The 23386-nt window shown below is 40.7% G+C and overlaps 1 protein-coding gene across 2 annotated transcripts in view; it reads right to left on the reverse strand.

The window, feature by feature from the left end:
- Positions 1–263: 263 nt before the first annotated feature.
- GALC (galactosylceramidase) overlaps positions 264–23386 on the reverse strand; it is a 42139-nt gene continuing 19016 nt past the window's right edge. Inside the window, exons 9-17 of one of the 2 annotated variants that reach the window (XM_053928650.2) lie at positions 21561–21685; positions 20381–20508; positions 17445–17534; positions 16623–16709; positions 14379–14529; positions 11656–11836; positions 8182–8345; positions 6880–6956; positions 264–1248 (exon numbers count right to left, since the gene is read on the reverse strand). In XM_053928650.2, coding sequence (XP_053784625.1) covers positions 1102–1248; positions 6880–6956; positions 8182–8345; positions 11656–11836; positions 14379–14529; positions 16623–16709; positions 17445–17534; positions 20381–20508; positions 21561–21685 — 1150 coding nt within the window. In that variant the 3' untranslated portion in view covers positions 264–1101. The remainder of the gene's footprint in view (positions 1249–6879; positions 6957–8181; positions 8346–11655; positions 11837–14378; positions 14530–16622; positions 16710–17444; positions 17535–20380; positions 20509–21560; positions 21686–23386) is intronic. The other variant, XM_053928651.2, reaches the window with a different exon arrangement.

A 23386-nucleotide genomic window follows, 5' to 3' on the forward strand; every position in this document is an offset into this window, starting at 1 on the left:
TTTTAGGAGGTACACTAATTCTTACATATAAATTATACTGCATGACAAATATGCTCACCCATATTAAATATAAATGCATCAGTAGTTTAATGAAATAAATGCATCTAACCATACAAAGTATTAGAGGATGATCCAATTCTATGAACTAGCAAACAGCTAAATGTTCCCCTTCTTCTGTGTATATGCAGATAAAAGGATTCATTAGCTCTTTTAGTTTGTTGCCAATGGCACACAAGAAGACAGACCAGAAAAAGCACAATGAAATGAAACAAGAAAATTTGCTTCACTTTCATCTTTAGACTCACAGCATTGGCTACATGGCATTTTCTTCCTCCTCCCAGCCACCTGGGAAACGTTATAACAGAGAGTTATAGAGTTATATGACTAAAAGTTGGATCGGAAAGAATCAAAAACACCACAGATACCCAATTAATCTGCTAGTATTTATTATTGCAGAAATAGCTTTAGAGGTAGTTTATTAATGAGACATTTTTCAACTTATCCCATTCATAATACCTATAATTAATTCTAAAGCATCATCATAAAAAGGAAAGGAAAAAAATACTTTTTAGAATGTCTTTCTAGAGTAACAGGCTGAAGTGGTTTTCAAAAAGCAGCATTTCCAGTGTTCTTCAGCTTCTTCGTATGGCAGCATTATCTTTTTAAGACAAGGACATCCACATACTTAGACACACATCAGCATTAATAAATACATCTTTGTGACAATCAAGTTATTGGCACCTTGAATGATCACTCTGCAAATAAGATGAGAGCAACCTCAGCATTAACCCCAAGTGTTCAAGGTCTGGGCCACCCAAGCCGCTCCTACATATGAGACCACCTGAATAGTAGATGTACCATTTGAATAGTAGAGTACATTCCAGGTAATGTTAAAGCTTCATCTTCTTCCCCTGGGACTTAGTTAAAAAAAAAAAATACTTCCCACAGGATCAAGCAAAAATACTTTTTCTCACATACTCTTCATTATTTTTAGCCTCCAAAGGCTCATAGGTTGCTCCATCAAAACAAGAACTGGTCCTGAACCAAAACCAAAAAGAGAGGAAAAACATCTGAGGAGTGATCTGTGGCGCTCAGTGAGTATTAGGGTATGGCTTCCACACGAAAGTTGTCAAACTGTGCAAATTCAAAGGTGTGAGTTCCAATCGCAGCCCAGCCGTTCTTCGGGAAATTCACCTGGATGTCTGTCCAGACGGGCCTGCCATTCAACATGCCAGAGGCGAAACGACCCTGGAGTAGAGAGAAAGGCATCCCTTGGAGACATATGAAAATGACTCCCTGAAGTCTGTTTCTTAGTAACGTGTGGCCCACCGACTTGGTGGAGCAACGATCCTTGTCACTTAAGCCTCACCACCGGAAAACAGATCCACCATTGGAACAAAAGTCTGAAATACAGGAACGGTTTTCTCAGCAGAAATTCTTATCTACCTGTGTAAAGATGTTTCCAAGGCACAGGAATATCTCGATATTTCCTTGGACACCACCGAAATGTTGTAAAACCAACAGAAATGTGACACTTCGTAACATCGTCATAAACTGTTAGACAAGAGCCCAGTAAAACAAAACACAGTTGTTATTTACAAGTGCTTGTGCACACACAGGTCATGCCTGACAGCCACCACCAGGTCCTTCGGACGCGCCTGCTGGAGCCCAAACGTCCATTTATGTGAGTCCTTTGTATCTGCATGTACAGAACAGCACTTGAAGGTCATGTGTGGAGCCCACACTTACGTTAGAAAAACAGGAACCATTCAGTGATGATGGGGGTGGGGAGGAGTAAAGAAGGGAAGTCTCCAGAGAAATGACTTATGGCTCACTGACACAGAAAGATAAAGTCTGGCCCCTTCATATGGCTGCCATTCCTACTAGCTAAGTGCCTGGTGCATGCTGAATAAATGCCAGCTTGCTCTTACTATCATTATTGTAGCACATTTATGAGCATATATTCACAGCATGCAATGACAACTAAACATTGCAAACTAGCTCATTTCAATAGATGGACAGCTAAAGAGCCAAAGCACAAGGCCAAGAACCAAAGTAAAATCTTATAAATTGTATAATGTAATGGACTTTAGTTATTTCATTTTACAAATGGAAATACTGAGACTTAATATTAAAAATTGAAGTCACAGATTTACCAGCAGGGCTAGGAACTGAATCCTACTCGTCAACACACATCCCTACATACGCACACGGCTACCCTTAGCTCTAAAAGTACTTACTGAAATCTTCTGCCTCTTATGAAACAGTGAATATTACCACTGAGCCAAGGGACTCACATACACAAGTCATGTTAAGCACAAAATCTAATGGTACCTCATCTCCTCTTCCCATGCCCCCAGGTGCCAGCCACCCTGGCCTCCTGGCTGCTCTTCACACCAGGCCCGTCCCAGAAGCACCCTCCGCTCAAACATCGCCCTCTCCAAGAGGTCTTGCCTGGCCTCTCTATCCAGAAAATCTGGGCAGGGGAGCTCCTTTATCTCATTATCCATTTTTTCTTCATAATTTTATGTATTGGTTTACCTACAAGTTTATTGTCTAAAGAACAGGAGTCAGTCAACTATGGCCCGCAGGTCAGTCACCTATTTTTATAAATAAAATTTTCCTGGGGCACAACTACACCCATCCGTTTACCTATTGTCTGTGGCTCATTACAAAAGCAGAGTTGAGTAGTACGACACAGGCCATATGGCTCACGAAGGGTAAAATGTTTACTATCTGGCCCCGTGCAGAAAAGTTTGCCAACCCCTGTCCAGGAAGAACACAGGCTGTAGGAGAGCAGAACCCTTGTCTGTCTTGTCAACTCCGTAGCCCTAGAAAAGTGCATACAGGAAATGCTTGATAAAAATGTGCTGAACAAAAGAATAAAAAACATTTAGCCCTAGAGCAAACTTACAGAAGTTATCCCCATTTTACAGATAAAAAAACAGAAACTCAGAAAGTTGAAATAACTCGCTGGAAGTTTCAGTACCTATCAGCAAGCTATTAGGAATACTGGTCCGTCTGGTTTTATGCACACCTACTCCTACGAATATTAACTTGATTCATTAAGTGCTTCCCACATACCAGGCACTGTACCAAATGTTCACATATATCATCCCATTCAATCTTTGTAAGAAGATTGTGTTCAATATTCTTACAATGTAAGAATATTGTGTGTGTTCATGAAATTATGGATGGGAAAACAGAAGATGAGCAACACAAAATACTTGAAAATGAACATAACAGACCTCAAAGTCCGTTGTTCTAAATACTACATAACAATGCTAAGGGTGAAGAAATAACAACTGGCCAACGTTAAAATGAGAAAATCCTCATATTGGCTGTAATTTGGAAAACAAACATCATAGAAGATGTTTTGCTTTATTGTTCTCATTAACGCAGCAAATATTTATGATTCCAAGTGCTGTTTAATGCACTTGGAATTCAGGACGCACAAGGAAGACGTGGTCCCTGCCCTTACAGAGCTTACACGCTCGTGGAAGGACACCCACACACAGTAAGAGCTAAGCCATGAGTGGCATGTGCAGAATTAAAACAGGTTGATGTGGTGTAGGTACCCAAGAGACTACTTCAGTATGGAGAGCTAGAGAACTGTCAGAGATTGGAGATGCGAGGGAGGAGCAGAATGCCCACAGCTGATGGAACAAAGAACAATGGGACTAAGTCAGCAAAACCCCTATCCATCCAGCACCAAGACCAGGGCTAGTTTCTGTAAGTAAGAATCACATGGTGTTAAAGAGACACAGAAGAAACAGCTATGGTGGTTCCGAGTGGCTGTATCAGAGGAGGAGAACACAGAATGGGAGCGGAGGAGACATAAGGGAGTGGGGCAGGAGGCAGCTCTTTTCATAAGCCCTTCTGATCGTTTTTAACCACAAACGCAATGCACCTAAAAAATTAAGAAAATTTATGTTTTAAGCCCCATCATAAATTCAAGAATTTCATAAAACAATGAAAAATAAGTCTAACAAAATGTGTGAGAACTACAAAAATAAAACTGAAGGACATAGCAGGAGGTCTTAATAAATGGTGAAATGAAGCATGTTCTCATTCCCACATTTTTGACGAGTAAATATATTATTCTTTTAAAAAAGTTATTTTTGCCCAAATTGATGTATAAATTCAGTGTAATACTAGCAGTCTTTTTCATAGAATTTAAAAGATTTAAATATTCAAATAAAAGGGGATATATACTAGAAGAGCAGATAATTTTGAACTAGCCATCAGAGAGATGAAAATTAAAACCACACCTCACACCTGTCAGAATAGCTATCATTAATAAATCAATAAACAAGTGCTGGTGAGAAGGTGCATAAAAGGGAACCCTAGTGCACTGTTGGTGGAAATGCAGACTGGTGCGGTCACTGTGGAAAATAGTACGGAATTTCCTCAAAAAAATAAAAATGCAGCTGCCTTTTGTCTCAGTGATTCCACCACTGGGAATATACCCCCAAAATCCTGAATCACTAATTCAAAAGAACTTATGCACCTCTATATAGCCAAGTGCTGGCAACAGCCTAAGTGCCCATCAGTAAATGAATGGATCAAAAGCTGTGGTACCTCTACACGATGGAAAATTACACAGCAGAAAGAAAGAAGGAACTCCTACCTTGTGCAACAGCATGGAGAACTGGGGAATATTATGCTAAGTGAAATAAGCCAGTTGGTGAAAGACAAGTACCATATGATCTCACCTATAAGACGAATCTAATGAACACAATAATCTAACCAACAAAATAGAACCACAGGCATGGAACAGACTAAAAGTGAACAGGATGGAACAGGGAGGGAGATAACGGTGGAAAGAAGGGGAAGGGACTAGACAAAGAATGTGTATGAATGACCCACGGACGTGGACAACAGTGAGGGAATTGACTGGGAGCAGGGGGTGGGCTGGGCTGGTGGATGAGGGCAAAGGGGGAAAAATTGGGACAAATGTAATAGAATAACAATAAAAATTATTTTAAAATGCCAATTATTCTCTGTAAATAAAGCAATGTGATGATTTGAAAAAGAAATAACGCAGGACTAGCCCCATGGAATAGCCCCTCATTCACCCCTGCAGACCTGGGTGAGCAGGCGCTCTCCAAGGTGCTGGAAAGCCAGCAGTGACTGCAACAGAAGGGGGCCAGTCATTAGAGGAGCTATGTCCCCGTGAAGGGAGTGGGACTCATACACATACACTGACAACAGAATATGTACGAAGTCAGGAGGTCATAGGAGCTTTGGAGAAAAACAAAGCAAGGGAAGAGGTGATGCGATTTTATTTAAGGTGGTCGAGAAAGAGCTCTGAAAGAGTAAGGGAGTAAAGCATGTGATCGCAGGTTTTAGAACACGCACACAATTTAAAGTGTGATACTGGATAGTAGACAAACAGAGCAAAATAAACAGCAAAGAAATGTTCAGAAACAAGGCTAGGCACATGTGATGATTTTACATCAAAAAAATAGCCTTAAATCATAAGCCAAAGGACAGTCTATGTAGTAAATCATGATAGCTATCCATTGGCTTTTTCAAAATTATATAGGGCTCTCCCCGTTACAATTCACAGATAAATGCCAGATAGATTAAAGACTTAAATATTAAAAAAATCCTAAACTTTGTTTAGTTTGGGGGGAAAATGTTCTTAACTTGAAGAAAAGGGAAGGCCTTCTTACATAAAACATAAAAGCAATGAAAGTGAAATGAGAGAACAGAAGAAAATATCTGTAACCCATATAACAGACGATGGGTTACTACCCAGAATATATAAATTCACACAGATCCATCAGAAAAAGACAATACAGTGAGAAAATAAGGAAAGAATTCAGTGGGTAACTTCAGAGAAGAGAAACTACGAATGGTCAACAAACATAAAATATACAACCTCCCTAATTATCAATGTAATACAAATCATGTCCATTAGTTTGAAAATAATCTTTAAAACTTAACAGTATCAAACATTACTATAACTTCTATAAAAATTGATTTGGCTAGCAATAGGGCAGTATCTGTTAAAATTTAAAATGCAATCCCATTTCTAAATATCTGCCTAAGCAAATAACAGAACAGGTGCACCCCAGGAGGCACATAAGAGATCCCTCCACTCTATGTGCAAGTGAAGGCATCCCTTACTGCCTCAGTTTACCCTAAAGGAAAGAACTGGGAACAAAGTTTTGCCCTTCAAGTGTGGTATAGTTAAATAAACTATGCTGTACCCAAACCACATGGTCAAAACATACTGATACTGCCTGAAAAATTAATACTGTCATTTCTGGTGGTTGGATAAGGGAAGAGAACAAGTTCAAAAAGTATCTGAATTCCATTTCCAAACTCTGGTATAACCTGAACAAAAGTACGCCTATCTTGACAGAGATCAGTATATTATACAGAAGAATTACTCCACGTAGAATCCCTTAGAAGCATGTCAATCCATAATTCACGATCAACCAGTTATTCTGACAAACCTTTTTAGATTCCATGGCACCACAATTCACCTAGCATCTTCTCTGACAAACACATTCATGAAACCAACTTCTGAAATATTGTGCTTATAGTCGAAAACCAAATTATATTCAACCATCAAAAATAAATGTATGATTTTGCTTATACCCATAAGCTCCAATTATAATCTTCGTTCAAGCAGACCTGGAAAAACAGTTCACTTATGGGGGAGATACAGTCAACCGCTGATGGTTCTCCTGGGGTCGACGCTGATGCAAACCACCATTCTAGGGAGTGGCAGTTTGCCAGTGTCGTGGTGGATTCTCTATTTCCATTATTTACCACAGGTTCCCCTCTCATCTGTTAGCAGAAAATGCCGGAAACGGACAAGAAAAGAACGTCTTACCTCTAGGCATCCTGACCAGCAATACTTACCTTAACAGTTAAAGTGAGTGTATACCATTGTTGGGCCGTGACTTCGACCTGTCCGAAAGCATATACCATCCATCCGGCTGTAACGCAAGAAGATTGTCTGAATCACAGAATCACACGACTCAGCGGGGGCTCTCGGGTGGCATGTGTATGTGGTAAAATCAACCTTAATAAAGATCTACAACTGATTTAAACAGAACATCCTTCATTCAGGGATGCATTCAACAAGCATATATTGAGATCCTACTCCGGGCCATATATGTGAGCTCACCAGAGAACCAGTGAAATACCCTTACAAACCAGCTACAGTGTAATGCACTAGCTTCTGTAGCTCCGGTATACACTTCTACCTGATCAAACTGAATACGGAGGATAAGAAGGAGTGTTCAAAGACTACCATAAGAGTTCTAGCTGGTGTGATTGGTTACATGGTAAGAGCCTTCCCTGAGAATTAGAGAGAGAAAATAATGAGTTGATTTGGGGATGTATTATAGTTGAGTGCCTGAGAAAAACCCAGGATAAGATGCTGAGGGGGCCGTTCAAACACAGAGCAGAGGGCACCAAAGACACAGATTTAAATTCTTAGTTCCAATCCTGCCACTGACTCATTTTGAGACCTTGGGCAAGTCAATGAACCCTTCTGGCTCTCTGTTTTGGACTGGAAAACATGAGGTACCTTCTAGATCAGTCTTGCTCTGACCATACAGTTTCTACTCTAATGTCCTTACTACCCACTTCCTCTTTTATTTTCATTCCACTTATGGAGCTCTTTCCACCTTAGGGAGAGGCACAGAGCAGAAAACTGTAGGAGAAAGGGCTTTTAATTAATGCAAGAGAAAGTCAAGAGGCTGAGACTCAAGAGGAGTCACCACCAATAAGGTCTAGTTTCAACAGAGTAGTGTGCATACCAAGACCAAAGGGAACTGGATGGAATCCAACTCGAACATAGTCTAAGCCGCTGTTCTGGATAAAACACTATTCGGCATAGAACAAGGGCTGTTAAAATGAAGGAGAAAAGTCCAGCTGTTTTCGAATTATTAACTAAATTAGGAAATAGGATTGCTCCGCTTGAAGTATACCAGTGCCTCTCCTTATATTTCCATAGGCACAGTGGCCACACCCTTATAGTTGCGCTTTATTTACCATGTTTCCAGAGCATTCTCTCCCTACCACCACCCTCAGCCCCGTGTATGCAAATCCTACCCCGACAGCCAGCTCAACTCCATAACACCTGAAAAGGCTTTGTACAACTTTCTCTTTTACTCAGTTGCTTCTCTCTCACGTGTGATAGAAGAAGTCACTTACCCAGATCACCTGTAACTTGGTAGGTTCCATTTGCAAAAATCCAGAAGAAAATTCCTCTGGCACTTCTAATGAAGATACCACCTTTGTTTACTCTTCCGGCAATAAACACACCTCCCGTGTAAGGGGTCTCTATGTAAACATCACACTTGACAGTGATATTGGACCTGCAGAATGAAACTGTTGATTAGTGCTTTTAATTACACCATTCATTCCAAGTGCAGCACGAATGCATCATTTCACAACCACATGCTTCCAAACTTCTAAGCAAGGCAAGTATGTGATTTGCTTGGTCTGTGCTTATGGCTTTAAGAATCTTCACTGATAATAGTTTTCAGTGTTACACGACTAAAGTCAAGTCATTTCATTGCCACTTTTAATGACTTACTGGAAACTTGTATTTCCTGTTTTTAAGTTTCTTAAGAATACACGAGCATTTCTTGTCTTTCCATAATAACACAACTTCTCATGCTAAGAAGATATATTTTTTAAAAGCCATTTTTTTTCTAAAAGGTAAGTGCATAAAAGGTAAGTTCCCACACAATTCTGAACCCAAGGGTTAATTGCATTTCCATCAGCAAAGATAAGCAGCGAAGGCGACGATGGCAGGGGTCTCTGGGAGAACGCGCACGACTTCAAGGCTAGGTTTCACATTGCACCCTAAAGAGACCTAAAAACTCCAGGTGGAAGATCTAAAACTACTTCTCTGCAAAGACAGTGGCAACTCCATGTTGAATCTACAACAGCGATTTTCAGACTTGAGCAGCACTGAAGTCACCTGCAAGGCTTGTGAAACCCAGCAGGTCAGAGGTGCGCCCCTTGCATCTGCTAACAGTTCCCAGGTAATGCTGATGCTGCTGGCCTGGGAATTCCAGCCGGAGAGCCATTTCCCCTAGAGAGCACCTCTGTTTACGCAGAGGCAGTAAAACCCTGGTTCTGGGGTCACTGGTGGACAGGAGACTGCCAAAGAGGGGACGACTCAGCCGACAGGAACCACCAGGGCTTGGACAACGAGCTCTCCGCCAGGCTTCCTTTTCTCAACGCCACAGATACCTTCCGCAATGACAGGACCACCTTAAACCAACATGAGCTCCAAACGTAACTCGCCTCCCACACAAAATCTACCTGCAAATGAGAAAGAAAGCCTGAACACAGCCAAGTAATAAAGCAAGCAATTCGTCTAAAATAAAAAAAATGAAGAATGCCCAAAAATAGATTGGAAATGGGGGACAAAACTCGATCTAGAATTTTGTGGCTTTTACATTTCTAGGAGTTTCTTCTTACCAGTAAAATGTGCACAGTGGAATTTACTATGTAAATGAAGATGTTAAAAAAGCAGCCCCTACAACAGGCACTCAACAATAAAGGAAACGCACATTTAATCCTCTAAGCAGAGCTGGGCACTTTTACAGGAAGTTCAAAGGCTAAGTCACTGAAGCCGGTCTCTCCTGCAAGTCCTCACACAGCGGAGGGACCTTTTCTCCCCGCAGATTGTCACCTGCACAGAATCTCCAAGGGTCCACAAGTTCCTTACAGCCCTTCCTCTTTCCTCCTTCATCAGAAGTTTGGAAGTGCTACAGGCACCATAAAACTGTTCTATTTAGAGTTAGCATGAGAGAAGATTGAACTTTTTCCTTTCTTTTAAGTCACATTCCAGAATAAGTAATTCCTGCATCAGAACTTGCAGGCAATTTTACGGATAATGAATGAAGTATAATAACAGTGTGGTTTCATCTTCCACAGCCACTACCTCTCCATAGTGCCAACAGAACAAAAATCAGCCATCGTATTAAGCAAATTTGATCAAAGGATGCCGAGTTCACACAAGAGCAGCGAAAGGTAACTTTGCGATTGTCCTCAGACCCCAACAGAAGCTTAATGACAAAGCTCTCATTTGTTCGATGGAAGAACTTAAGTAGCTTTGGTAAAATGTACTGTAATGACCATGCTGGTCCTTAACTGCGTGTTCATATGAGAGAGGAAGTTCTGCCACAAACACAGTTCTGAGAACTCAGGGCCCTTTGCACCCACTCAGAGCACACTCACTCAAACAGAACCACAAAGAAAGCTCACTAATTTTCCCTTTCCCACTCTTAGGAAGAAGACGATGACTTAAACGAGGGTGTGGGGTGTGCTCCAAAGACATGGGCTACAGAACCAGAGAGACATGGCCTCTGCACCCCAGTTCTGGAATTTGCAAGTGTGGGGTCATGGGAAAATCCTGGCCGAAGCCTCAGTCTCCCAATCTGTACACTGCGGAGGGTGATGCCTCTGCCACAAGGTGGTTGTGGGACACTCGCACCCGCGCCCAGTAGCACCTGCTGCAAGGGTTCCAGGGACTCTGGGTAGCTGAAAGTTTCTCAAGACTTAGATCCGAGCTTGGGGCTAGAATCGTGATTTATGCATAGACGAACAGAAGTGATAAAGCTTTTCTGCAGCATTCCCCCAATAAGCAATTCAAGGTTCTTTTCAGAATTATATTCCCTTCCCTGTCCAGCCTCCAAACTACAGATATGACCGTTCGGTGGCGTGGCACTAATAGTTAGTATCCCTGAAGCTGGACTACTTGTGTTTTATGTTTCACAGTGGAATTATAATAGCTAAAAGAAAAAATAGAAAAAAAGACACCTAAAATAGGTATAATAGCCAGTACATTGGAATTCCATAACTGACTTAAAGGGGAAGGGGGAGTTTTGGCTTGGTCATTATATATATACTTTTAAATTTATTTGTTTTTTTAGAGACGGGGAAGGGAGAAAGAGAGGAAAAGTAACATCAATGTGAGAGAGGAACATTGATCGGCTGCCTCCTGTGTGCACCCCAACTGGGGCCAAACCCACAACGAAGGCATGTGCCCCGACCACAGGTCGCACTGGCGACCTTTCGGTTGCGGGAGGACGCCCACCCCGCCTGGCCACACCAGCCAGGCCGGTCATTATATTTTAAGTGAAGAGTAAATACAACTTGTCTCCTTACCAGATGTCTAAAGAAAAGAGTTGAATTCACTATCCAACTAAAAGCAAATTTTGTTTTTCACTATTGCCATCTACTGTCACCTGGTAAATAGATTTTCTCAAAGGCTAAAACGGTGTGATTCTAGCACAGATCCAGCAGGTGGCAACACCAGATAACAAATCAACTCTCCAGCAACCCAAAAGGGGGGAAAAAAAGCACTCAAATTATAAAATCTGTAAATAAATATAAAATTATTTTGGAGTCCAAAAGTCCTCAATTTTTATATTGAAATCATCTGCTTCTTCAATAATCACTATTAAATTGGGCAAATCTGAGGGAGGGAAACTGATGCAGCAAAACAATTTGCTACTTTGTGGCAGCCCTGGTATTCCACAACTACCACACAGATACTAGGTTCTTGGACAAGGAGGACTGTGGGAAAGTCCTTGCTTCCGAATGCACCCAACACCGTCACAAGGTTTTGTCAGCCAGGTCTGCATTAGGAACATCAGGTTCACACACCATTTGTAATCTCCGATAACGCTGATCGTGTTGGATGCGTCGGCGGCCCAAGTAATGGGTCGCTGATTGAGAACTTGTCGTAGTGTGTAGCGATGCTCTCCAGGGTCCTCAATATTCACAAAGTATTCGAATACTCCAGTCTGATCAGCAAAATTCGGAGCTTCACTGAAAAACGGGTAATCTGTTTGGAACATAATAAATCCTCTGTTTAATATCAAATCCTTACAGACTCTTTTCTCTCTGAGATGTTATGGTACATTTGAAGACACTGCTGAAGAGTTTTAAACAAGGAAATGAAACTTATAACCAAAGTTTAGGGTTTAGGTTAATAAAGCTGTGGCAATCTAATGTGTTAAAAGTGGTTTTCAAACTTTCATGCTGGAGATTTCTCACTGGGTAATGCTCCATGGACCAGCTGAAGTTGATAGCAATCAAATTGAGACATTAATTGAGAAAAATCAATGTTATACCACAGGGGAAATGGCCAACACACTCAAACTATCCAAATCAAGCATTGAAAATCATTTGCACCAGCTTGGTTATGTTAATTGCTTTAATGTTTGGGTTCTACATAAGTTAAGTGGGGAAAAAAAAAAGAACCTCTTGATCCTACTTCTGCATGCGATTCTCTACTTAAACATAAGGCAAATGTTCCATTTTTAAAACAAATTGTGGTGGGCAATGAAAAGTAGATACTTTACAATAATGTGGAGCCAAAGAGATCGTAGGGCAAGCAAAATGAACCACCAGCAACCACACCAAAGGTGGGTCTTCATCCAAACAAGGTGTGTGTACATGGTGGGGTTGGGAGGGAGTTCTCTATATGAGCCCCTTCCAGAAAACCAAACGATTAGTTACAAGTACTGCTCCCAATTAGACCACATGAACGCAGAACTCAATAAATGGCATCTGGAATTAGTCAACAGAAAGCACATAATCTTCCACCAGGAAACACGAGACTGCACGTTACCAGGTAAAAACTGTCAACAGCCTGGCTGGGAAGTTCTGATTCACCCGCCATATTCACCAGACATTGCGCCTTCAGATTTCCATTTATCTCGGTCTTTACAAAATTCTCCTAATGGAAAAAAAATTCTATTCCCTGGAAGACTGCAAAAGGCTCCTGGAACAGTTGTTTGCTCAAAAAGACAAGCAGTCTTGGGAGATGGAATCCTCAAGTTGTCTGAAGGATGGCAGAAGGCAGTGGAACAAGACGGGTGATATGTTGTTCAACAGAGTTATTGGTGAAAATGTGCCTCTTATTTTTACTTTAAACCTGAATGAACCTTTTGGCCAAGCCAGTATTTTTGTTATTTCTAATGTCTGTCAGACAAGGTTCTAAATCACTGGTCACAGTCATCAGCTGAGAGAACATTAGAAAAGGCTTTCTATATGCCAAACACAGAACTTAGAAATTACAAATTTTCTTCTATTTCCAAAGTAAAACAAAAATCAGTTTGAGCCTAAGCTATCAATCTCTCCTTAGTTTTAGTACATTAAATTGTATATAGTCTTATAATGATGGAGGCTCTAGAGATTGATTTAATCATAATATCCTACAGCCGTTTCTCACTTCATGATTTTCCTAGTGTTTTCACATTCACCACATCATTTGAGATATTAAGAACCCAAGAGAGTTCTGAAGCCTGGCCTATAGTTTTTAGCTTCAGTTTTTAGCTTATTTTGCAGCCAATGAAGCATCTCAGTCTTCAGGCCACAGAACCCATCGTTTTGGTGTTGACGGTTCTTCAGTCTCACTGAGGAGGCTGTCTCCCACAGACCCCTTACGGACTGCTGCCAACACAGGACTGAGCTGCAGATGCAAAGATACTTGAGGTCATTTCAGAGACAGGCAAGAAAACAGAGCACCAAGCTCCCATGTTGATGGAGGGTCCCTGTTGTCTGTGTTGCTCAAATAACTGCAAGGGCTCCAGTACACAGTCCAAAGGGCCTTGTACTCCAGTCAACCAGGGACCCCTTCCTGGAAAAGGAGCTGAAACCCAGTGGCAGTGACCACGAGCCAGGTGGCAGAAGTCTCCATCCACAGGGGCACTAGCCCTGCAGCAACAGGGGGTTTGAGTTTCTCTCTCAACATCAGTCTCCCTCCCACTTCTTCCCTACAGCTGTAGACTGTGGGAGCAGAGGACAGAGCCACCTGCCCTTGTCCAGGTGAGGTCCACAATGCCATTGAAGGTTTCCTAAATTCCCTATGATCAAAAGCTTTTCTAACAGCTTCAGGGCAGAACTTCCCAGAAAACCTAGAGAGCACACACCTAAAACTCCCAGGCACACGAGAGGGTGGATAACGAGTTGGGTTACCCAAGGATAGCACAACTGCCCAGAAGCACTCAGTCCACTAACACTGTGGGAAGACAGACATCAAGGTGTCTTAAATTCCACAAAAAAGGACAATGGCTTTCATGAGATATGGAAAACAGGGCAGTAGCAGAAATCTTAACTTTCACCAAAAACAAGCCAGAATTCTAACTTCCACCCTGACAACGACCTCGATGTTTTTGCTGGCACTGAAAAACACAGGGTCCTCCGGTTGAGCTGTACCGTGAAGTAACACAAAACGCAGGTCTCAGTGACCACACAGAGATTTGAATGTACTGCGTGAATGTTCTTCTCACAGCCACTCCGCCATGCTCTGGTCTGACAGGTAGAATCTCTCCACTACTGCTAAAAGTGGAAACCAAGTTCCTGTAGTGAAGGGCGCTTACCAACATTGAAGTCATCCTCGTAGACACTCGGGAAGGGCTGGGAATTTGGAGGCAGCGGGTAGCTGCCTTTGCTGCCCGTGGTGAGAGTGGTGAGTGTGAACAGTTCATCCTCCTGCAGCTCCAGTGTGAAACTGCCATTGCTGTTGAGGAGCTGAAACAGAAAGCATCACAGTCAAGGCCACGGGCTTTGGCTCATCTCATTTGGGCAAAATGGCTTTTTTACAAATAAGCTTCAAGATAAGCCAAACTCATTTCTGTTAGAACTTCCTAACCACTTGGAGACACTCCATATCAAGGCCCTCAGAAAAAATTTTAAGTTATTTTGAAGGCTTTGTAAGGTTATACCTTATAGAAAGCATTTTTTGAAGAGCTTCAGTACATGGAGAGAAGATTAGACAATCCCAAAATCAATTTCTATTAGTCTGTTCTTTTCCATTAGACTGGAAGCTCCTTAAAGCTTGTATATATTCAAAGTACATAACTAAAAGATCTTATTCACTTTTTTGGACTCTATTGAATTTTTACTAAGCTAGAAAAATCCATAAAACATCACTGTGACTCAGGTATTAGTCACGGAAAACCTTTTACTATTAAAAAAAAAAAAAAGTCCAATTCATTGTATGTTCAATATATATTTAAATTGGCAAGTTAGGTTTATATTACATTTACAATCTTAGCAATTGTGACTTAATCTCTTTAAGCCACAATTTCTTCACCTATAAAATCAGAAAAAAATATACAGGCTTCACAGGGCTGTTGTGATGATTAAATGAGATAATATTTCTAAAATGCCCTTGTGCAGAGTGTGAGACACACTTCCTGTCACACCTGTTCTGTGCTCAACGCAGACTTCTGCGGGCACTGCAGCCTTCGGCATAGTTAACGTAGGCGTTCAACGAATGCCTGTTTTTATGAAATTTGAGCAGCTTTTTTTCCTACTTTGAACTAAAGCGGTTTGTATCATATCTTTGCTTTAAAAATAAATTGTTGGTCGGATCTATAAAATACCTAACACTATATTCTGGCTCAGAAATAACCCCAAATGGTATTATTTTTCCTATGGGGAAAATCAATTTCATTGTGCTATTTCTATCAGTTTGTTACACAAAACGTAGACACTGTTCTTTTTCTGGAATTTAACATTTAGTGGGTATTCGATCATTGAGAGTGACTAGTGCATTCACAGGATGTTAATAATCATCAGAAAAAAGGGAGCAGATTTGTGTCAGCTAAAGTATTGTGCTTACGTAGGCTAATCCATTCTTTGAAATATTTCAGGAGAAACTATCGTGTACTTAGGACTGTAGCAGGCACCTGGGATAAAAAGCTAATGAAGGTACAGCCCCTCCTGGAGGTGTCCAGTGTCGTGGAAAACTGTTGGACTACACAAGCACATATTCTGAGGCGGCTATGAGCTGAGGCTGGTGGGAAAAGCCCCAGAGGAAGTGACACTTGGGTGAGTCTTGAAGGACGACAAAGATATGTGGAGAGGCCTTCTAAAAGGAAGAAGCAGCATGTGCAAAGTCACGGTAATTAAACAGACATGCCATGCTCTGCAAAATGCAGGTTTAATCTGTGAGGCCCGTGTCGTAGGACATACGCATCTAACGGAGGGCAGTCTTTTCCCTCTTGAGGTGATAGGAGGGTCATGGGCTGCACGAAGGGATATGAGCTTTCCGGAGAAATAAGGCACCGAGGTGCTCCGAGGAGATTAACAAAACTCAGGTCTGCCCTTTAGACACATCACTGGCAGCAGTGTCGGCGGGGTGGGGGACCTGGAGAGAGTCAGACTGGTGGCTGGGAAGCGGGAGTCAGTCTCCACAATCCCGGAGTGCGACGATGGGGAGCTGAAATACACAGTGGCCGTGGGAACAGAACGAGGAACGGGCACGAGACACAGGTGGACGGCAGCATCGACTGTCCTTGATCGCCAGCGTTATATAAAGGGTGCGTGGGAAAGGCAGTTTCAAATGAGACTAAAATTTCCGGCTGGGGCAGCCAAGGGATGGCGGTTACCATTCACCAAGACAAACTAAAAACCCATAAAACAAACACACCTATAAGACACAAACTGCTGTGAAGAGTATTTCTAATTTAAAAAAAAAGGTTGGGGACAACTTTATCTCTATTATGTTTCGGCCATAACATCAATTATAAAATTAAAATTTCTTAATTTGTAAATCAAATTTCTGTTCCCTTTTACTGTTGCAATGCTTAAAATATAGGAATTTCTTTTAAAACTACCCATAGAGAGTCCAGTTGTTTAAAAAGAAATCTGTCAGCTGATTTTCCAAGTTTGGTATACCACACTTGCAGCTCTGGTATTTCACTCTGAGGAGAAAACACACAGAAAAGCCCAGCTGAGTGGTTTATCACAGCCTTTTGGAGGGTTTACAAAATCAGTACCACCGCGAATGAGCCAGTAACAATGAGCACTCTTCTTCTATTTATGAAGCGGCCCGCCTCAAATTTTAAATGGCTACATTTCGGAAGTAGAAAGGCATTATTCAAGCAAATATTTTATTTCCCATAAATCTACAGACTTTTGGCAAATGTTTAACGATTTTAGTGCCTGGCTTCAAAAATATTCATTACTGTACCCATGTCAAAAGCTTTTAAACGATTCTCTGGTATTAAAAAACAATTCTTATGTCATTAGTAGTCAGAAAAGGCACTGTATTTTCTGTATTCAGATCTAAGAATAGGTAGAAATGGCTAGAATCTGGTGTCTGTCTCTTTTTTTTTTTTTTGTACAAAGCACTGTAAAGATCAACACTTGAAAGCTCCCCAGGCTCCATAATGGACGCTGCTGGTAATAAGAACACTTTGTTGCAAGTGACTTTTGTTAAGTGTTCTTCAAAGCCACAGAGTTTGACCTCCTAGTGACTTCTGTGGTGTTTGACTAAAACCAGTCAGCAGACAGAGGAAACCACCTCATTAATTCCATTCATATGCAAACTCTTAATAACTGTAATATACAACTTCATTTAAGAACTACTAGCCTGTGATAAAATACAGAAACTCTCAAAATGAAAACCAAAATAGAAGTCCCACATATTTACTTACAAAAGAACCCCCAAGAACAAAGGTAGCGAACTGGTGCGACACGCTGAAATAAGGAAGCAGGGGTCGTATACACTTGGAATGTTTATGGCTCTGAGGAGACAAGAAAATCACATGAATTATCCAAATGATGCACAAGCCATCGTAGGAAAACACCTTAAACATTTAAAGTCCCAAGATAAATAGAAATTGTATACACTACATGACAGCTATGAATTTATTTCAAAATTTTTAGAGACTTTTTTTTTCTTTTTTTATCATTGTTCAAGTACAGTTGTCTCCGTTTCCCCCCACGACTTCCCCCCGCCCCAACCATCCCCACCTCCCACCCTCAACCCTACCCCTCCTTTGGCTTTGTCCATGTGTCCTTTACGCATGTTCCTTGTAAAGACTTTTTTAATGTAACATTTATTGAACGTGCTTGCCTATGACCAGTCAAAGCCCTGGCATTTTGACTGAATCAACTTCGAATTCATAGCTAAATTCCAGTCATTTTATAGCACAAATGTTAATTTTTATGTTATTATTTTGCAAGTAAAATGCATCAAAAGAGCAAATGCTTAGGATGTTTTTACTGAAAAGGCATCTCATCTAAATATAACCTTCAAATACACAACTAAGGTCAGCTAAATACATATAACAAATAATTCTCACATGGCCGACATCCTTTTTTACTAAATAGTCACTACTATGGGCTGGAATCAAACAAAGCATGAGACATAATCCCTCCTTGAGGGCATTCAACAATCACAGAGCACTTGTAGTATAAGATTCTAGGCCAGGCTTCGTGGACAATAAAAACATTACAATTATTATTAGAGATTCCAATACCCCATCCTCAATGACTGATACACAACTAGACAGAAAATCAACAAGGAGACTGGCAGTTTGCCTGGACAGACATCCACAGTTCACGTCATCCAGCAACAGCAGAAGGCACATTCTTTGCAAGGGCCTGTTTACCAGGGGAGACCATAGTCTTAGAGGTAAAAGAGGTCTTCATGAATTCAGAAAGATTCAAGTCACACCAAGTCTGTTCTCTACAACAGAACTAAATCAGAAAAGAATAACAGAAAAACCTCTGGGAAAATTCTGAAGTATTTAAAAACAAAATAACTAATTTCCAAATAACCCATGGCTCCAAAGAAAATAAAAAATAAAAAGGGAAATTAGAAAGAAACTTGAGCTCTATGAAAATAAAAAACAGCATATCAAGGTTTGTGGGATGCACTAAAGTCATACTTAGGAGAAGAATTATAGCACTGAATGCCTAGATTAGAAAAGAAGAAAGGATTGGAGACTTCAGCTTCCACCTTGAGACACTAGGAAAAGAGGAACAAAGTAAGCAGAAGAAAGAAAATAATAAAAATCAAGGAGAAATCAATTAGACAAAATCCAGAAAAACATGAAAGAATAATCAAGAAATCAAAAGCTCATTCTTTGAGAAGATCAATAAAATTGATGAACTTGAAAATGTTAAAAACAGAAATGAAAATACATCTAGAGAAAAAAATATACACAAATATGACCTCAACATTATTCAAAATGTCCACAACTTAGAAACAATCCAAATATACATCAGCTGAAAATGAATAAACAATATGTACTATATCCATACAATGAAACATTGTACAGACATAAAAATGATTAAGTAGGAATACAGAGCCATGAAAACATTAAGTGAAGGAAGTGAGACACAAAAATCCACAGATTATGTGATTTAATTTATTTGAAATATCAAGGACAGGCTAATCCACAGAGATAAAAAGTCCAGCGGTGATTGCCAAGGGAGGAGGGAGTGACTGCAAGTGAGTGAGTGTGGGGTTTCTCTTTGGAGCAATCACAAGGTTCTGGAGTTAGATATTCGTCCCACTCTGTGAATAAATTAACAAGCACTGAATTTTATACTTTAAAAGGTAAATTTTGTAGTATGTGAATTAATTTTCGATTTAAAATTCAATAAACTTATCATTTTAGTAAACAGCAAAAAAAAAAAAAAAAGAAAAAGAAAACAATACGCTTCATTAAATGCAGAAAAACATTGACAAAATCCAACATCCACTCCAGATTTTTTTTAAATGCTAGGGATAGAAGGTAACTTCAATCTCGTAAAGGGCATGCAAGGAAAATATCATGCTTAATGGCAGAAGACTAAATACTTGTCTCCTAAGATCAAGGACAAGACAGGAGTGTCTGCTGTCACTGCTTCCATTCCACATTGTATCAGAGATTCTAGCCAGTCCAATCAGGCAAGAGTAAGGAAATAAAGGTAGCCAGATTAGAAAGGAAGATGCAAGATTACTTCGATTTGCAGGTCATCTACAAAGAAAATCCAATGGAATCTACAAAAAAGCTACTGAAAGTGTGAGTTTAGTACGGTTGCAAAAAACAAGATCATTATACATAAACTTATATTACTATCTACTAGCTACTAATAGAATTGAAATTTTTAAAAACACTATTTACAATGGAATTGAAATAGTAAAATACGTAGCCAAAATCTGGACAAAAGATATATGAAAGACCTACACACTGAAAACTACAAAATATTGTTGAAAAATTTAAAGAAAACCTAAATAAATTTGAGGGTACGTCAAGCTAATGGGTGGAAAGACAATGTTGTCCAGACATCAATTCTCCCAAACTGATCTATAGATTCAAGGCAATCCCAATCAAAATCTGAGCAGGTTTATTTTTTAACAGGTATTGAGGAGCTGCTCTGAAATGCACATGGAAATGCAAATTACCTACACTACCCAAAACAGCTATGAAATAGAACAAAGTGGGAGGAATAAGACTACCTATTTCTAGGAATTATACACAGGGGTGGGCAAAAGTAGGTTTATGGTTCTAATACTGTAAACCTTTTATATGTATAATCTTCAAAAGCTGGTTTAAAAAAAGTGACTTAATCCCCCCAAATAAACGCAAAGGATTACCATAGTTTCAATGATGATGGTGAGGTTACCTAAGCCATCAGTCAGAGCTACGTAGCTTCCTCCTTTTTCTAAATGGCCAACTGTCTTCAGGTAATACCAACCTGGTTGAGTAAACTGAGCAGTATGAGCTACACAGAAAAGTAGAGAAAGACCCATATAAGATAAAAGTGGTAATAACAGGGTTTCTTTTAAACAAACAAACAACTCTGTCTACTGATTTGTGTCTGATTAAATCTGACAAGCTATTTTTATTTCAGAAGAAACTACTTGCCAATCCCATGTTCCAACTTTGAAATAATTAGTCCGGTTAAATGTACAATTGTGGGGAGATTCTTACAATGACTAGTAAAAATAAATGAACCACACTGTCAGTTCAAGAGTATCGATTGTATTTTACCAAGAGTAAAATAAAGTTATCCCCTCCCAACCTTTATTCATCTCTATTTAACCCATCCTAATATAATTACAAAAATATGGCTAAAAAAGTTAATAATGCACTTCAAAAACTAAGCTTATGGTTTCAAACAAGTTTATGTCCCACAATATATATTTATTGGGCACCTCCAAAGCTGGCTCTGAAAATGTACTGAGCAATACTCTACATCCCAACCCACACCCAAAAAAGGCAATTTCAACATTAGCCAACCAGAACATATCCCAAGGTAGCATAATGATTATTTTTATTTATTTGAGTTACTTGAGAAACAGCAGTACGAGAAGGACACCCAATTCTCCCCTCTATGCCCCTGAAAGCAGGAAATAAATCTCCCAGGTCACAGGTGCCCTCCCTGCCCCAGGAGGCAGAGAGACATCCTTATTGCCAGAAATAGGGAACATTCAGAGCAGACCAAGCCGTGTAAGCAAACTGCCTGGCACCCAAGCCTATTTGGTTGTCTTGTCAGTTCTTCACACACTTACAGTTTCTTTGTCCAAAAGATTTATCAACAGCCTGCTTTGGTCACTCCGTAGGTCCCGTATCTATGAGACCTCCAGATGTGCAAACTTAAATTTATTTTTCCCCCTTCCTGTTAATCTGTCTTGTGCCTGTTTAATTCTTAGACAGCCAAAAGAACCAAGAAAGTTAGAAGAAAATTTCCACTCTTCCCAATAATCCTTTCTAAGTATTTTCTGCTTTGGCTCTTAGGAATGTAGAGAGCGAGAGCCGGTCTGGGAAGCACACCTGTTATCCAGATGGGAGATTCCACTGCGTAGTGCCCGCTCCACGGCTCCTGAGCGGTCATCAGTCCACTGCGCCCGTATGGCAGCTGCTCGTAGTAGCTAGCCACCAAGTTCCAAGCGATTGTTCTAAAAGATTTGTTTGATCAAAGAGAAACACCAAAACAGTCTGTGATAAAAATGTAAGTGTCTAGGCCTACACAGTAAAAAGGCGTACACATAATTTATATAAAAATATGTAAATAACCGGAAAATAACCACCCAAAACAAGAAAATGTAAGTTGACTAAGTTCATTCCCATTCTGAGAAATCCAGTGTTGGACGCATCTAAATATTGTCAGTGGTGAATCACATAATGAACAAACACAAATGCACACAAGGTGTACAGTTTTTACGGAGTCACGGTGTGACGAGAAGATGGACCATGCCCTACCAGCGGCAGGCGCGTCGCCAATGTGAGTCAAACGCAAATAAAGGCTTTAGCCACACCCGCTCTCCTGTGATAGTCAGCCGGCTCAGTGCCCCCGTTTCCGGATCTAACTGTATGCAGTTCTGAGCGACTGCAGAGTTAACACTGAGACTGACTGCCTGGCTTCACATCACGGTTCTACCGCTTCACCTCTCTGGACCTCAGTTTCCTCACCTGCAAAGTGGGGATAAGAACTGTCCCCAGCCCACGTGACTGCTGGGAGGAGTAAGTGTACTGACGCATGGGAAGGGCGCAGAACAGGGGCTGCGTGTTCCGGGCTGCGGCACTGCTACGATCTGCTTCATCTACAAGGACTACGTGGGTCAGCCTGCTGGTCTGGATTTTGGTCCACTCTTTGAGACGCCCACAGAAGGTGCTGACCCCTACAATTGGGACTCTGTGGTTCTCAGGGAAACCCAAGGGCAAAAAGGAAGCTCTGGACCCTGGACCCTGGGACAGAGCTTAAAAGAAGAAAAAAAAAAAGGGCTTACCCACAGGATTTTCTTCTTCTTATCAAGTCCTCGCCCATAATAAAATGACAGACTGACATTCTTAGAAAGTCAAAGCCTTCTAATTCGGTCAACACGCAGTAGAAATAATATAATAACCCCAGTATTCAAAACTCCTTACTACCAGCGAAAAATCTCAGGAGCTCTCACGATTTTGCCCATGGATTTACAAGACGCACGGCATCTTCTCTGGCTAGTGCTAGAAACACAAGTGAACTCTCTGGAGAGCACTTTGCAATATATACAAATGCCTTGAAAACCTATAAACCTCTGACCCAGACACCGATTCCATTTCCCAGAATGCACCCTAAGGGGAAGGAAATAACCGTAGACGTCCATAAAGATTTCTGTATACAACCGATCACTCCGCGTGTACTGAGCTGTTAACTAAAACAGAAAGAAGCAACGCCCATTCCTAGGAAGAGGAGAATATTCAATGAGGTATAATACATTTTCTGCATCAGAGTTTCCCAAATATGCATGCACCAGCATCACCTGGGCACTGACTAGCCCACCACAGTCCCAGGGTCCGGGCCTGGAGATTCAGGTTCAGTGGGTCTGGGCAGCTGCCCAGGAGTCCGTGCAAGGAAGCATTTGGTGCTGCTAGAGATGCAGAAAGTTTGGGAAATTCTGCCTTGCATAAAATAACATATAAACATTTAAATGATGAAGTCAAAGTGTACTTAAATATGGGGAAAAGTTCATAATGCCTTGGTAAGTGAAAAGCAGCTTATTTACTGAACATTATACAGCATGGTCTCAATTCTGTACTAAAATTTTGCATATATAAGTGGGAAGACGTGCAGCAAAAGTTTTAAGAACAGTTACTTCTGAATGGCAGAAACATGAGTG

This window comes from Desmodus rotundus, chromosome 7, assembly GCF_022682495.2.
Source record: "Desmodus rotundus isolate HL8 chromosome 7, HLdesRot8A.1, whole genome shotgun sequence".
Classification (NCBI taxonomy): Eukaryota; Metazoa; Chordata; class Mammalia; order Chiroptera; family Phyllostomidae; genus Desmodus; species Desmodus rotundus.